The sequence below is a fragment of the Onychomys torridus genome, chromosome 4, assembly GCF_903995425.1.
Source record: "Onychomys torridus chromosome 4, mOncTor1.1, whole genome shotgun sequence".
In the NCBI taxonomy this organism is placed as follows: domain Eukaryota; kingdom Metazoa; phylum Chordata; class Mammalia; order Rodentia; family Cricetidae; genus Onychomys; species Onychomys torridus.
The window spans coordinates 93631992-93649800 of NC_050446.1; the positions used below are offsets into that span (position 1 = coordinate 93631992).

At 41.3% G+C, this 17809-nt stretch overlaps 1 protein-coding gene across 3 annotated transcripts in view; it reads right to left on the minus strand.

Moving 5' to 3' along the window:
• Ino80 (INO80 complex ATPase subunit) overlaps positions 1 to 17809 on the minus strand; it is a 107920-nt gene that overhangs the window by 42464 nt on the left and 47647 nt on the right. For all 3 annotated transcript variants that reach the window (XM_036183993.1, XM_036183994.1, XM_036183995.1), the window contains 7 exons: positions 16004 to 16171; positions 15690 to 15823; positions 14646 to 14713; positions 13113 to 13206; positions 11940 to 12111; positions 7352 to 7492; positions 1435 to 1660 (listed from right to left, as the gene is read on the minus strand). In XM_036183993.1, the coding sequence (XP_036039886.1) occupies positions 1435 to 1660; positions 7352 to 7492; positions 11940 to 12111; positions 13113 to 13206; positions 14646 to 14713; positions 15690 to 15823; positions 16004 to 16171 (1003 nt within the window). The remainder of the gene's footprint in view (positions 1 to 1434; positions 1661 to 7351; positions 7493 to 11939; positions 12112 to 13112; positions 13207 to 14645; positions 14714 to 15689; positions 15824 to 16003; positions 16172 to 17809) is intronic.

Genomic DNA, 17809 nt, shown 5'->3' on the forward strand with positions numbered 1-17809 from the left:
CCTACCTGCATGTTTGTGGTATCCATCCTGTCCTGCTTTACGCTTGGACTCAAACACTTTTACCCACTACTTTCATGTATTCTAAGTCACTTTTTTTTTTTTTTAAAGATTTATTTATTTATTTACTTATTTATTATGTATACAGTATTCTGTCTGCATGTGTCCATGCAGGCCAAAAGAGGGCACCAGATCTCATTACGGATGGTTGCTAGGAATTGAACTCAGGACCTCTGGAAGAGCAGTTAGTGCTCTTAACCACTGAGCCATCTCTCCAGCCCCTAAGTCACTTCTGAGGCCACATGCAATATAGATTTCACATACCCAGACAGACAGCATCAAAGCACTCTAAAAGGCTATCAACAGGATGACACAAAGCCTTCAGACAAGAAACAGAGACGCAGGCCTTCCCACAGGAGGCCAGCTGTCACTAACAGCAGATGCTCCCCTTGAGAGCAGAGTCCTAGCAGCTTCCATTAAATTTCAGTAAGAATACAATCAAGACATCGGAGAATTTGGACACACTATAGCTCTAAGCTATACTCTGCAGCAGGTGGAAAGTGCATCAGTCTGTGGACCTTCTGTGTTCTACTTCCTTCAGAGCAGTCTCATTGAAGCAAAGATGAAAACCTAGTTTCCTTTCAACCCTGGACCTTGACCCCAGGGGGTCTGGGAATCTGCTAGTGCTTTGGCACAAACATACTGTTTTTCCTCCTATTATCATCTAGATCTCTAGGCCTGTGCAGGACACTGTGCTACTTAAACTAGGCTCTCTGCAGTGACGACATTCTCATTCATCCCACTGGCAGCAGTACAAGACAACCGCACTCACTCGACCCGAGCCTTTCCTAAACTTCGTGTGTGTGTGTGTGTGTGTGTGTGTGTGTGTGTGTGTGTGTGTGTGTGGTTTTTCTTTCTGGGGGGAGCGGGGGAGAACGGACTCTAAGGTGGGTGGAACCCAGGCCTTGTGCATGCTAGATAAGCACTCTACCCATGAGCACCCCAACCCCCTCCTTTTTTTTTTTCTTTTGGTTTTTCGAGACAGGGTTTCTCTGTGTAGCTTTGCGCCTTTCCTGGAACTTGCTTTGTAGCCCAGTCTGACCTCGAACTCAGAGATCCACCTGCCTCTGCCTCCTGAGTGCTGGGATTACAGGTGTGCGCCACCACTGCCTGGCCCAACCCCCTCCTTTTAAAAAAAGTGGTATTACTTTTTTATCAAAGGAGAGAACTCAGGAACAAATCTAGAAACATTTCTCTTCCCATCTTTCCACTCAAGAAACAAGCTACTTATATCTTTGCCTATAAATTATAGGTGGGAGGAGAGACAGAAACCTCACCAACTCTGAACACCAAACACTGGAAATCAGCACACGGGCTTTCTCCCTCCTCTTCTCTTACCAAAGCTGGGAACATGTTCCAAGGGAGCAGAAAACTTACCTGGAATTCTGATGAAAGACCAGCCGTTCTGGGGCCTGATGCTCCACAGCCCTCCAGCTGGCTCTGGGAAGAACTGTGACCTGCGATTTAGCCAATTGGTAGCCAGCTCAGGAGCCCCATTCAACAAACACTGCTTGGCAGCAAGACTCCCTCCTTCCTTCAGGACTCTTCTCTCATACTCTGCACTTCTGTCATTACAGTAAGAATCCAACGGCACTGCGGTGACCTGCAGGGCAAAATTCACAGGTAGTAAATTACCTGTTGTGCATTTTCCACACACATCAAGCCTTGAGGGAACTTTAACTTTTTTTTTTTTTTGCTTCTGAGACAAGATCTCATATAGCCCAGGATGGCCTCCACATTTTCAGGAAGCCAAGGATGACCCTGAACAACTGATCCTATTATTTTCACTATCCAGTGTGGGATTATAGGCAAATTCCAGGCTCGTGAATGCTAAGCAACCAACTATCAACAACTGAGCTTTATCCCTAGGCCCAGAACAATATGATAATCTCAGGCTGCTGGCTTTAAATTTCCTCATCTAACAAAATAAGATGATGCCAATGACTGAGTCAGAGAGCTCTCGGTAAAATGGTAATCTCTAATATTAAACATAAACCTATAATCACAAGATACAAAAATAAACTGGAGCATGTGGATAGACTAGGATGCTAGTGTAGCAGGATTCTAATCTTGACACATTTACTACTCACACTCATTACTAGATGTTGTTCTTGACAAAGAACTACTGGCCACACACAGTGGCGATACCAGAAAAGGATCTGGACATGGGCAGACATCATTAAAGGACTACAGTATTGCTCTGACTCACATAAAGCTATCTTTTTTTTTTTTTTTTTTTGAGACAGGGACTCACAATGTAGCTCTGGTTGTCCAGGAACTTACTCTTTAGACCAGGCTGACCTTGTACTCAGAGATCCTCCTGCCTCTGCCTCCCAAGTGCTGGGATTAAAAGTGTGTGCCACCATCGCCTGGCTATGCCTGAAGCTATCTTTAATGTTTTCATGGCAAAATTTCTTTATCAAGACTTCCCATGGGCAACCCTAATGGAGAAGGGAAGACTTCTTTCACCAGCAAGCAGTATATTCATTTCCTGGCTAAGGCAGAGACTGCACAAAACTCTTATGTCATCATAGTACAACCTGATAAAACTAAAATGTGGCCTTCCCAATAGAGAAAGGGCTCTCTGCCAACTTAGAAACATAGGTTCATCTTTTTTTAGATCTCTGTGAAGTCATCTGATAAGAAGACTTGAATGTAACCTCTTGTTAAAAAGTAAAGGCTCGGGGCTGGAGAGATGGCTCAGTGGTTAAGAGTACTGGCTGCTCTTCCAGAGGTCCTGAGTTCAATTCCCAGCAACCACATGGTGGCTCCCAACTACCTGTAGTGAGATCTGGTGCCCTCTTCTGGCCTGCAAGGACATATGCAGGCAGAACACTGTATGTTTAATAAATAAAAAGAAATAAATAAATAAAGGCTCTGGTGCTCCACCAAGTCCAAGATGATGAAAATGCTAAAAGCCCATTCACCAAATGCAGTAAATTACTTAGACAAAGAGATGGGGAGAAGATGGGAATAAACAACCAAGAGTGTATAAAGAGTCAAGGTGAGATCAGAACAGAGAAGTTGTTGTACCTAGGAGATCTGCTCTGCTATTAACGACTCTTATTTTCACAGGGATCAACCTTTAGAGCTGGGATGGGAGCAGATGACAGGTGTAGGGGAACCTATTCTGATCCAGGTTAACAAACAAGCCTAGACAATGTTGCTAGCTGAACATGGGGTTGCAGGTGCTTCTGCTCAGAGCCACAGGGTAGCAAGAGCAGGTAAAGTCTCGTTTATTATCAACAGCCAGAAAAGAGACAGCACTAACTGGCAGAGGGAGAGGAGAGGAACTAAATTTGTTAGAGAGCAGCACCACCTACAGTTCAGCTGCAAAACTACCTAAGGCCGCGGCAAAGGGCCTGGAGCTCCAGACTTGCTCAGGGTTAAACCAGTTTATGTAGACAAGTCTTACTACTTTTGTTTCTTCCAGAGTATTTTTGATGATGTTGTTCTCCTTCTCGCTTACCTCATTGCCCCATGGATACTTATAAAGATGGAAATAAAAGCAGGTTTACAAAAACTGTATCTCTCTCTGAAAGAGTTTATCTACTCAGTAATCCCACAGACTTTGGGCCAGAGCAGACATTTCCCATGTAGGATGTGAGTCACATCATCTCAAATTCTCTAACAGCTGTACGGCTATAAAAATGCTTACAGCAGTGGCTGTGACCTTAGGGGAGGTTCTGCACATGCTCAAATAGCATGTATTCCTGAATGTGTACAACACTCAATTTTCCCTTCTGGCTGCATCACCATCCCTGAATGGGGACTGAACCTAGGAACTTGCTCACATACGTGATCTTCCACTGAGCTGCATACCTAGACTTTATTTTTATTTTTATTTTTTGGAGGTCTCTCATGTAGTCTAGCTATCCTGGAACTCATAATCCTACTGGCTTAGCTTCCTGAGTTCTGGGATTACAGGCTTAAACCAACACACTGGATAGGGAAACTAATACTGGATATTCTACACTTCAAGAAAACTCTAACTTCCCCTTATTTTCTAGTACAAAACAGAACTCAGACTGGAACCAAGGCTTTTTGGGCCACAATCTCAAGATGGAAACTCAGAAACTAGATGCTCAGAACGAAGGACAATGGAAGATCAGTGACACAGGCGAATGTTCTCCTGCTAAGGACTTGTATCCAGGTGTTCCTAATAGTTTAAAGAGCAAAATATCTTCAGTTGTAAACTTACAATGTTGCCAACATCCCATCCTTCCAAGTCCAGTGCTGAATGTAAGGCACAATTCTTTCTTAAATACTTTTTTAAATGTATGTTTTCTTAACATGTATACATATGTACTATGTGTGTGCTTGATACCCATGGAGTAAAAAGGGTGTCAGATCCCTTGGAACTAGAATCATCAGTTGTGAGCCACCTTGTGGTACAGGGAACTGAACCCAAGACACAATTTTTTTTTGTTTTTAAATAAGCTTTGGTGACAAGCCCTGGTTCAAAATATTTGTGGAATTATAGAAAATCATAGCTAAGTATGTGAGCAGTATACTTTGGAGGTCCAAAGGAGCAATAAAGTCCATTTCTTGTTAGAATAATCCTACTTCTAAATTAGCTCCATCTAAGATAGCTTGTGCTCATTCTGCAAACCTTGATGGTGTAGAAATAGTAGCAATGAGGCATGACATACCATTCTTCCCTCCCCACAAATGGAAACGCATCCTGCATCTAGTCAGGCATATCCAACCTGTGCTTGCAGGCCTGTGTTCACGGATAGCTACAAATAAAATCCAACTCTTCTGTACACGGCAGCATCATATCACAATGTCAAAAGGTTGTAACCCTTGCAACTCCCACATGCTAATCCCAAGCTTTGCTTCATTAACCTCCTAAATTACTGTAGTTGGAGGAACTGCTTCGTCAAGCATTTAGGGCGTCCTTCCTGACACGTATGTTCCTGCTCTGGCTCTGGGAGCGTGACTGCTCCAAACATTTCTGGGTTTTGGTGAGATGAATGCCCAGGATCTTCCTCACTCTACCAACCCTATAGAACTACTTCTCAGCTATTGATGAACAGTTCCTTCCTTAGTAATGGTTATCCTAGAACACACACCAGGGAAATGACTTCTAGAAGTGGTAGGCCAGTCAAGGCTCCAAGGTAATCAATTTCTTTCTCCTCACCAAATGTTTAAGGTCAGTAGAATGAAAGACATCTCATGAAATAATCACTTTATTCATCCCCAGGACTGAGATGAAAGGTGAAGCCTAGTTAGGTGTACATGAAATATTCAGACATGGTTAGAATCCTCATGTCCTCAAAATCATGGTGTAAATACTCCTGTTTTCAGGTTCAGCACATGCTACATGAGAAAACTACACATATGAGAGAGCCTGTATAGGAAAAGAGGGTGGTGGGTTTTCTCCTGTTCCCTGACAACCACCACACATTTACAGGGATTACAGCTTCTTCAAGTGACATTTAGAATTCTTTAGAGGAAGAGCACTATCAGACACGGCAGTTCAGACTTCTGCCTAGCCCCTGTAAAAACACTGTGTTTTCTTTGCTTTTTTCTCTTCCTTCCCTTGAGAGACAACTCTCTTGCCTTAGCCAACCAAATGTTACAATGATAGGGATATAAGCCACCATGCTTCAGCCCAGGACCGTTTTTCATATTTTTGTTTGTTTAAATTTCTAATTTTGGGAAGACATTTTTGAGTACAGTTGGTTATAGAGATTTAGGTAGTCTTGAGAGGTAACAAATATTCCTTATGTACATAAAGACAATTTTTACATACATAATGGTTTAGTGGCTTTTACTGGTTCTATGACACACTAGGAATAGTTTTGGTATTCCTCTCCCAGAAACCTAAGCCTCCTCTCTTAAGAACTTGGTACAGAGATCAGGTTAAAAGAGAAGGAAACCAACCATGCAACAGTGACGCCTGAAGGCTGCTTTCCACACAGTCCTCCTTGGCTTTAGATACTTTTTATCAAAATACATTTGCCTCAATAATTTCAGTTCTAAGAATGCTCTGGAGCAGCAGGACACATACAGATTCCAAATACTTTTTCCATAATATACAGCAAACAGGGTTGAGAGTCGCATGGGAATTGGGCTCACACAGCACAGGACCAATAGACAGAAATCTAGGCAGGCAGCAGCCCATGGGACCCAGAACTTCTTTTCTATTCATCTCTTTAGACTCTAGTCAGATTCTTTCATTTAACTGATAAAAATAATGGCAGACAAGTGTTTCCAAGGAAGACCTGAAGTTTCTTTTTTGGATAGAACTGTGAAAACAGAAGATTTGGGATGAGTGGAGGAACAAGATAAAAACAGAAAAGGGAAAGAGTTCCTTAGCTAACTCTGTTGTCCCAGGAGAAACAGAGAACAACAAGCTGGGAAAACAGAAGAAATGTATTCTTTTGTCTAGACACTTAGGTGGGTCACATCACTATTCTGCCTCTCTCCCTTGACATACTTCTGTATGGAATAGGGAGAATTTTTGTCTGACTTTTCTATGATCAATGAAGAAAAGAAAGGGAGTGGATGAGAGAGACAGAGCCAAAGGAAGCCTCTCAGGACTGTTTGTCAGCAATCCTGGAATACTGCTTGAATAAACAGGGTAATGGAAGAGAGTATGCTCAAAGCTGAAACCACAGCAGAAACAACAACACTATCAACAGTCCCCCACTGCCCCCTCGAAAAAATTTTGACTACTGAATGTCAAGTAAGATGCAGTAGTCACTGTTCAGATGGAGTACACCTGAGAACACAATCCAGGCAAGGCTGTTGAGGAAGTGAGAGGACATCAGACTGGGAACTGCCTCATTCTGGAGTGACCATACTGAGATAAGGCCTTCCTTTTACTAATGAAGTCACCATCCTATGACAACCTTAACAAAACATCAAAGCAGGTAACAATGGCTTTTCTCCTGGCCCTGCTGTCTGGGTGATCTTCCTGACAGATGGCTTGCACATGACAGTTCATAGCCTCTGACTTAATCAAAAGTAGCAACCACCAACATACAGTAATTCTAAAATCTCTACATTTCAAGGTGAAGCACTATCTCGGGAAAGACAGGATCATGGATGTTCTCCTGCTCTTAAATTTTCTATTGAAATACGTCTCAGTATAATTCAGTCTTGCCTTGAACTCTCAAGCCTCCCATCTCCTGGGATCACAGGTGAATAACCATGCCCAGCTCCTTTCCTTTTACAAACTAGAACTGATATGTTTTGAAGATCCAAGCAGCCCAGAAACTACCCGAGTACCGGTTCTTTTTCTCTTCAGTATTATGTTTCTGCTCTTCCCTCCTGTGAGACTTACTCGTGGACTGGCCACACACAAAAAAGATGGCAGCTCAGTGAGCAGGCAGCAACGAAGTGAGGAGGTAGCTGATCTCCGCTGATGGATGACCTGGTCTGAGTAGCCACTCACTGCTTTACAGTGGCTGCTGAAAACAAGAGACTTACGACAAAAACAAAGTGTTAATGAAGCAAAACAGAAACCGTGTCACACACTGAATATCCAACGCAATGAACATGTTTCCTAGCCAATACTATTAACTCTAAATAACTTCTAATCAGAACCAATGTGTAATCTATAGTTGAGGCTCATGTTAATTTAAAAATGTGGTTTTATTTGTATACAAAAAATCGTGTCATTGCTAATTTCACTTCCAGAAGTGAAATGTGTGCTAGGTAGCTAGTTGGTTTGTTATACTATGAATGTAAACTCAAATCACAATGATTAAGACTAATTTACAATTTCTTGTAAAATTTCCCTTAAGACAGTGTAGAATCAGGTGCTAATAGTGTCATTTGCTCTAGCAAAGTTGGTTCTTCTTGAGACACTGTCATACTATGTAGCCTTTGATGGACCAGGCTGGCCTTCAACGCACAGAGCTCTGCCTGCCTCTGCCTCCCGAGTGCTGGATCAATGGTGTGCACCACCACACCCTGCAAACAGTGATTCTTTTGAGACAGAGTTGTGCTATGCAACCACATGTGGCCTACACAACTCACTAAGGAGATAAGGCTGGTCTCACAGCTTGTGGCAATGCTCCTGTCACTACTTCTCAAGTGCTAAGAATATCACAGACATGCACCACATTCGGATTATTTTTCTCATTTACACAGAGACAGGAATACAAGTGTTCATGAACAGGAAACAGTCTCTCTTTAGCCTCCATTGCACAACCAATTAGAAATGTTGACTGAGATTGACTACTGAATGTCAAGTAAGATGCAGTAGTTACTGTTCAGATGGAGTACACCTGAGAACCACAATCCAGGCAAGGCTGTTGAGGAAGTGAGAGAACATCAGACTGGGAACTGCCTGATTCGGCCTTTAACCAATCCAGCACTCAGGAAGCAGAGGCAGGTAGATCTCTGTGAGTTTGAGATCAGTCTGGTCTACAGAGCAAGTTCTAGGACAGTCAAGATGGCTCACAGCATCTTTAACTCCAACTCCAGGCAATCCAACACTCTCTTCTGGTCTCCTCAGGTACCATGTACATACTTGGTTCACAGACAAACATGCAGGCAAAATACCCATATACACAGAAATAACTTAATTGAAAAAAAGGTTTTCTTAAAAAAACAAAAAAAAACAAAACAAAACAAAAAAATTAAAGCACTAACAACTGGGTTAGGGATATTGCTAAGTAGGTATAATGCTTATCCTAGCATACATGAGGATTTAAATTCAACATGAAGCACTGAATAAAGGCTGGGTTTAGAGGAAGATTAGATGTTCAAGGTCTAAATTCTTGGCAAATAATGAGGTCGAAGCTAACTTGAGCAACATGAGACTGTATTTCAAAATAATGTAAATTCTTCAATTATAGTATCAGGGACTGAAGATGTAGCTCAGAGGTAGACAGAGTGCTTGCCTACCACAGATAAGGTCTCAGGTTCCATTACAGAGAAAAATTATTATATTTCTTTATTATTGCAGGGGTTGGCCTGTGTGTGCTCTGCATTCTCACTCATGTTCTAGGTGGCCTCAATCTGTGGTCCTCTTGACTGAACCTCCCAAAAGCTGGGATTGCAGGTGGACACACCACCCATGTGTTCCTTCAGTGGTTTCTAATCACTTTAGTACAATGGTAGGCCCATAGAGCTTTGACAAGCCTAGGACCATGCAGCTCTGACATGTTTTGCCTTTTCTGTAGACACTAAGGTCCTTGTAACCCCTACCAAAGAGCTCTAATCTTTTAATAGCACTTGTGTTCTTTACATGGCTGGTCTCTGCAATAAAGTTCACTTGTCTCTTTACATTTTTATCTATTATCACTCGAATGATCAATATGGAAATTATTTGGCTGTCAGCTTGTACTAATAAATGCTGACTAGCGAGGCACACTACCCATGAGGCTTATTACTAATGTATGGACAAGCATTAAAAATGAAGCTCTAGGACGGGCAGTGGTCGTGCACACCTGTAATCCCAGCACTCGGGAGGCAGAGGCAGGTAGATCTCTGTGAGTTTGAGGCCAGCCTGGTCTACAGAGCTAGTCCAGGACAGACTCCAAAGCTACAGAGAAACCCAGTCTTGAACAAACAAACAAGAAGCTCTAACCAGTAATGCCTGGGGGTGCTCACCAACCTAAGACAGAGCACCTGTGTGGCCTGGACAGGTATCTCCATGACGAGTAAGGTGGCCTGCTGATGTCCCACGCAACCTAAGTCAGAAGCTCATTTTTTAGTAAAAGGGGGGACCTGTAAGACCCTGATTTCTGGGTAACTGTTGCCTTGCTTGCTGACTTTGACATCCTCCCTATGCTAATTTCCTGAGAGATTCCACCCTCCTGAATGCTTAGAGGAAGTTCCTTGTCTGTGTATCCTGCATATTAGGCATTAACAGCTTAGATGCAAGATTATAAAACATTGGAAGCGAACTTCTGCCTTCCGGGGTTCTCCCATTGTGCTGTAAGCCTGTATATATATATAAAATGAAGCTCTAGGGCCAGGTGTGGTGGTACTCATTTAATCCTAGCACTCCAGAGGCAGAGGCAGGTGGATCTCTGTGCCTGGTCTATAGACTGAGTTCCAGGATAGGCTCCAAAGCTACACAGAGAAACCCTGTCTCAAAAAAACAGAAGCTCTAGGTTGTTTTGTATTGTTTGTTGTTTTCTTGATTTCTCAAAAGTGTACTTCTGACATGGAACAGTAAGTCCTCTTATCCTCCTGAGCTAGAGAGGAGACCAGATAGGCACAGGCCCATGATCTCTGCTTATCTCAGGAGTAGTTCAGGACTGGTAGTAGGGATACCCACTGGTATTCAGGCCATCTCTGGACAAGCAGTTGACATAACATCAACAGCTAACTTAATGGCATGTGAACATTTACTGACTTCTAACCAAACACTACTGCTAAGCCATTCTCATTCTGAATATTCTCCAAGAGCAAAACTCAGCAGAAATCTTTCATTACATTCATAGAATACACAGGGAATGAACATTTTCTCCAACTTCTTCCTTCCAACAATGTAGTTATTATTAAGAAAGGGATACAAGGAGGTGGAGAGAAAGCTCAATAGTTAAGAGCTCCAGCTATTCTGCTCTTCCAGAGGACCTGGATTCAATTCAGAGGCTCATAACTGTCTGTAACTTCAGTCTCAGGGGGTGTGATGCCCTCTTCTGGCCTCCATCAGTACTACATAAATGTGGTATTCAAATGTACATGCAGGCAAAATATACAAATAAATTAAAATTTAAAAAATGTTTTTAATGAAAGAGATGGCAAAATTCATCATAAGAAATCTTAATAAAATATCAGGCCAGGCACGGAGGCATAAACCTTTAATCCCAACACTTGGGAGACAGAGGCAGGAGGATCTCTGAGTTCAAGGCCAGCCTAGTCTACAAAACAAGTTCCAAAACAGAGGTACCTTGAATGGAAAAACAAACAAATAACTCCCCCCTTCAAAAATGAATGAATGAATTTAAAAAAAAAAAAAAAAGCCATCAGTCCCTTTCTGGAAAATGTCTATCTAGCAGTAATTCTATTCCTGGGTGGAAATTCCCACATGAGAACCTATTGTCATACATATTAGGTATTTTATTGGAAGTCTATAAGTCAAGATTATCTAATTCTAGATTTCTTTAAAAAAAAAAAAAAAAAGCTCATTAGTTTAAAATATTCAATATGTAAGCTCTGCTTTACAGAAGTCCTGACAACTCCTCAAATACTTTACTGTCTTTAATCAGTGCAAGGGAAGCAGGGTAGGAGGGTAGGATCAGTGGGGAAACCAACTAGCAACATTATCTCTTTAATCTATTTGGCCATCGTTTTATTTAAAGAAAGCAGTGGTCTCACTGATGGGATGGAGGTTACTTGGTTTTAACAGGCTACAACTTTTGGTAGTCTCTTGTTCTGTGTTCATGCTCTGGACTGTCTCATCACCCTGCAACATGAGCAGTCTGGCTGCCAGAACCACAAATATGCATATAGTAATAAAGCAAAGCTTTGCTAAAGAGTCTATTGGCACCACGAAAGCCTCATAAAGGATAAAGGGAGAATTAAAAGAGAGCCAGCCAAGCCGCTCTTCATCACAACAAAGTTATAAACGAAAACATTTACACAGGAAAAATATACATACAATATAGGTGTAACTCAATACATGGTACAGACAGACCCCCTCAGCACACTGAGGTTCTTGTTTGTTTGCGACAGGGTTTCTCTGTGTAGTCCTGGCTGTCTTGGAACTCACTCTGTAGACCATGCTGGTCTTGAACTCAGAAGAGAGATCCACCTGCCTCTGCATCCAGAGTGCTGGGATTAAAGGTGTGCACCATCACTGCCTGGGTGATGTTCTTAAGGACACCATTTATTCTTACTAATGCCAAAAAAAAAAAAAAAAAAGAAGTGAAGGTACTAAGTAGACAATTTAAGCACAGATAACTCCTTACCTTTAACAAAGGGCAGCTGCAAAGGTTAGGGAAGGAAAGTGGAAAATCAACACCAAGAAGAAAATCCTTATTTCTCATATATCTCTGATGGCTCTCCCTGTCTGGCTCTCCCCAAGAGCGCAGCTGATGTAGCCTGTAGGAGGCTTTCAGAGACAGGAAAAGAGCTAACCACCTGAAACAAACCACAGAGATAGGCTCACTCAGTGCTCTTAGGAATTTGGCAGCTCACAACAAGGACCTATCTCATTATCACACATCATTTGTAAATCTTGAGCACTTAGGAAACAATTCTTTATTACCTTCAGATAAAGTCATTACATACTTTTGTTCTATATATTCCTTGACATGATTTGTTTTTAAAGTAAAATGCTCTATACAGCTATAATAAAAAGCAAATAAATACGAAAAGTATTCAGAAACATTTATCTCTACTTCAAAAACTTTTACCATAAAAACTATCTTATGCCATTCCTAATGAATTATCTATTTCATTAAAAACAACATAATAGGGGCTGGAGAGATGGCTCAGCAGTTAAGAGCACTGGCTGCTCTTCCACAGGACCCAGGTTCAATTCCCAGCACCCCCATATGGCAGCTCACACCTGTCTGTAACTCCAGACCCAGGAGATACAAATATAAAAATACATGAACACATATATATGTTGGGTGGTGGTGGCAGTACACATGTGTGTGTATATATATCTTATATATTAAAAACAATGTAATACAAATCAGTGAAAGTCATTTTGTAAAGAATAAAAACACACAGCTAAATTTTCCAGAATGCTTGAGGTCATAGTAAGCATACTGATATGCACCTACACACACACACACACACACACACACACACACACACACACACACACATACACACACACACACACACACACACACACAAAAGATTATAATAATTCTTTTTTATTCGGGGGTGGGACAAGGTTTCATGTAGCACAGGCTGCTTCCAACACCCAATCCCCTTGCCTCAGCTTTCTAAGTGCTGGGATAATAGGCATGTATCAGCACCATCCCTAGCTCATAAAAAATTATCAATAGGGGAAAAAAAAACAGAGGTGCAAATGGTCTAATATTAAATATCTAATTTCACAGTATTTCATTTCTGCCCATGCCTATTCCCAAATGCTCTTCTTAACAAATGATACACAAACTTCTCACCTGGCCAAAAGTCCCTGAAGCATGAGGTTTGCCATTTCTGCTGGCGAGACATCAATAAATCGAAGGAAAGAAAAACAGCTTCCTTCATTAATACCTGGAAAATCAAAGAACAATGCTGAGCCTGCTGGCAAACAAAGAGACAATACTCAACCTGCTGACCTGTTTAGTTCTTAAAAACAAATGGTAAAGATTCTGATCCAGGCAGGATGTCATATTTGTGTACTACAGCCACAGACAGAAGCCGTACCTGTGAAGTACAGCACATACAGGATGGAGTGGAGATGGCTCATCAGTCACCTTTGGGGGCTTTGGCCTCTGGTGAATTTCTATGATTTGAAGAAAAAGGAAAGGACAGAACAGAAAAGAAAGGTTCTGAACTTTCGCCTTAATATTTCGGACAATGCTCAAGGTCAAGCAGCTTAGGATAAGGAAGAAAGGAATTCTCAATAAAAGCATTAATGTCAGATTCAAGTGGAAGAAATTCTTTGTTTTGAGATAGCCCAAGGGGGGAAGTCTCAAACTTCTGATCTTCCTGACTCTCTCTCTCTTGAAGGAAGGGATTATAGATATGTGCCACCACCAAGCCTGGTTTATGAAGTGCTAGGGATTGAACCAAGAGCTTTGTGCATGTTAAGCAAGCACTCTACCATGCCCAGTCCAATTCTTGTTTTGTTTTGTTTTTTTTAAAGTTCTCATACTAGGCCAGACTGGCTTCAAACTCATGGTTTCAGTCTCCTGAGTACTGAGATTACAGAGGTGAGCCACTGGACCTGGCTTTAAAGATGAGGAATTTCTAAGAGACAGGTAGGTATAAAACGGAGAAAGTCACTATGACTATTTTGTACTGCTTCCTGTTAAATCTACAAATAACAGAAAGTAGGCCTTCATAGTGATGCATGCCTTTGATCCCAGCACACAGGAGGCAGAAGCAAGCAGATCAGTGAGTTAAAGTCCAGCCTCTTCTACATGGTGAGTTCCAGGATAGCCAGGGCTAGATAGAGAAACCCTGTCTTCTCTAATAAAATAAACAAACCAATAAAATAAAAATTACAGAAATTATAGATGGAAGATGAACAACTTGTAAATCTTTTTTTGTCTTTCATTTGTGAGTGGTAAGAAAGCATGTGTGTATACAACTTCACCTGAGTGTGGGCAAACTGCATGTGCAAAGGTATCTTCCTTGGTCCCTTTCTATCTTCTGAGGCAAGGTCTCTGCCTGAACAAGGTGTTCCTTGATTTGACTAGTTTAGCTAGCCAGCTACGTTAGGAATCCTGTGTCTTCCACCTATATGCTAGGATTGCAGGAGGGCTACCACACCCAGCCAGCACTTACCTAGGATCTAGAGTTCTGCACTCTAGTCCTCACACTAGTGTGGCAAATGCTAATGTTCCATAGTCAAAGCCACCCCCTAGCCACTAACTTAGCAATTTATGAAGACATCAGAAAATAAAAGTCAAAACACTACAGTCACAGGCAAAACAAAGACCATCCTGGTAAATGCCGACACTCCTTTCAAAGATCAAAACTCCTACCTTTCCTGTGGAAGAGAGACTGCTGGATATAGTCTGGTGCAAATGGAGAAAGAAGAACCTTTAACCACCTGTAGAGCAAGTAATTACAATAAATCTGAAAGAAGTACAAACACTGGGAAGTTAACTGAAGCTCCAAATTAAGGAAAATCTTTCAGGACTATTTCTACACATAAGAAGTTTCTTGTCACATTACTATGCAAATCATGCCACAAATGCTAGACAATACAAAACTGTTACAATAATGTAACTCCCTCCTCACTTTACAGACTCTCAATTCTAGCCTGAACAAAAAGGACAACTCTGGTCCATTTCTCTTGCTCACATCTGTTAAATGACCTTCAATTTTATTTTCATTAGGTCATGTTGATGAATATTTTTATAACGTAAACTTTGAACTTTCAAAGTCCACAGCTTTCAAATGCTGGCATACAGACATCCATTTAAGAGTACAATAAAAAGTCTGAAATCCAGAACTATCCTAACTTAGAGGTATAAAATGGACCACACACCAAGTTTCTGAATGAAATGGTCTCTAGTGTATTAGTTTAATGACTAACTCAACTTTACCAAATATATCCTGCAGAAGCTATCAAGAGTAAATTTAACTAAAAAGCAATAAATTCAGTTCTACATTAAGTGTGACTCTAAGTCACTTTCACATAACTAAGTATACCAGGACATTTTTAGTAAATTTACTGTTGACTTTTGGTGCAAATACACATTTGCACATAGGTACATGTTCCTGATTTAGAAATGGCTAAGGCGTTGAAGGCCATCGAATGCAAGGCTTACTAGTGCTCCACTCCCAGCAGAAGAGCCCTCAATAGTTGTTCACTATTTGTTTACATATCTCTTTACAGGAAACTCACACATTCAAAATGAAATTCATCTACTCCACTAAGATACAACATTATAGTACATCGTCTACTACATAAGCATGAGTGAGGGCTTGGGTTCAATCCCTAACACTACTAAATAATAAATGTGCCCCTTGAGCCAAATTATAAAAGCACTCAGCATCAACAGATATCAGTATTTGCTCACCTGTCTCGTGAATGGTTGAAGACCCTGATCTGTCCATGACGATAGATAAACTTAGAAATTTCATATGGCTTTAGGGAAATATGAAATGGAGACCAAGTTTCTTGCCGTTCAAATAATTCTGGGTGGTTACACACCTAAGATGAAGGGAAATGGCAGGACAACATTGTCATTTGCAGACATCATTGCTGAATATTAAACTTCATGAATATTTACCTACCCATTTTCATCTCTAGAGGCCTATCTGGTATCAAGCCTGGAGCCCTCTCCGTGGAGTAGGTTAACAAAACCCACAGAGCAAATGACCTAAGCTTTACCTTCCTGAACTGCATGACGAGATTCATGAGGCTGCTGGTGGTGTTCTGTGCTTGCTGGGTCGAGCCCATAGAAGACTGCAGTAAGTCCTCAATGGAAATTTTATTCTTCAGTGCCTGATATAACAGCTTTTGTCGGCTGGTCAATTGGCAGTACATTAGAATCTCAATCTTAAAAAAAAAAAAAAATCAGTATAAACTTAAATAAAACAATGTTTCCAAATACTCATTATCTTACAGGCTCAATTGTGTGAGAGCTGCAGAGTTAACTGTTGCCAAAGATCTCTAAGTGGCGCTGGGCTTGCAATCTGTGTGTTCAACACAGAAAAGACCAACAGGAGTCTTAACCCACCCATAGCTGATAGGCTAAAGGCAACTGGGCCATTCTCTTCCTTAACAAGCCTTACTGCAAATTGGAGTCCTTGGAAGATGGTATCCCAAAAGCAAATGGAACTTGAGTTTGTAAATTTATAACTTTCAAAGCCAGTCGAAATGTATATAACTATTGATTTAAATTTGTCATGCCCAATAGAATGAAAGATTAACTAACTGTGGTAGCTACTTTTGCTGCCAGGGTCTCCACTATGCTAGCTGTAGTAACCAGTTATGAAATGGCAATCCCAGAAATAGTAGTCGCGGTGGTTGTCACTGTTATAACAGCAACAATGGCAGCAGCAATGTCAAATTCTCTTCTGGAGCATGTGGGCATACACTGGCATGGGTTAATGCCCAGGTAATGCCTAGGGAGTGCTCACCAACCTAACACAGAGCACCTGTGTGGCCTGGACAGGTATCTCCATGATGGGTAAGGTGACCTGCCGACGTCCCATGCAACCTAAGTCAGAAACTCATTTTTTAGTAGAAGGGGGGACCTGTAAGGCCCTGACTCCCATTCTGGGTAACTGTTGCCTTGCTTGCTGACCTTGACATCCTCCCTATGCTAATTCCCTGAGAGATTCCACCCTCCTGAATGCTTAAAGGAAGTTCCTTGTCTATATATCCTGCATTCTGGGCATTAACAGCTTAGATACAAGATTGTAAAACATCGGAAGTGAACTTCTGCCCTCCGGGGTTCTCCCATTATGCTGTAAGCCTGTATTTAAGATCTCCTCCCTCCTTCAATAAAGGGCATTCAAAAAAAAAAAAAAAAGAAAAGAAATTGAAGACATCGATGTTGTTCTAAAATAGTAAGTGATGATGTTGTCATGGGCCTATGAGGATGCTGGACTAAAGTCTATCAAATTGTGCAAACAGGAAAATTGTATACTATGTGAATTATCTGTCAATAAAGATCTTATAAAAAAAAAAAAAACACCACCAATTGCATTTAAAAAAAATGGTTCCTTGCCCCACTTGTCATACACACTAGATGTCCCCTCTGAATCCTCTTTTCCACTTCTTACAGCACCAACTATCACCCTTCACAGTAATTTACAAAACTAATTTCCAGATATTTCATGTCCATATCTTCAAGTACCAACTGTGAAAGGACTACACAGTCCACAACAAGCATATGAGTACACTGGGGTTTTGCCCGTATATATTGGGGGGGGGCGGGCACACGGATCGCCCAGAACTGAAGTTACAAACAATTCTGAGCTGCCATGTGGGTGGTGGGAATTGAACCTGGGTCTTCTGTAAGAGCAATCGTGCTCTTTACCACTGAGCCATCTCTCCAGCTTGCATGAAACTATTTTGAAATAAAATAATTGTGAGATATGTTTTAGAATACACCAAAGGTTAGGAATGGTCATTAGCTAATCACTGCTGATGCTGTACCATGGGTACAAGTGGAGTCATGACATTATT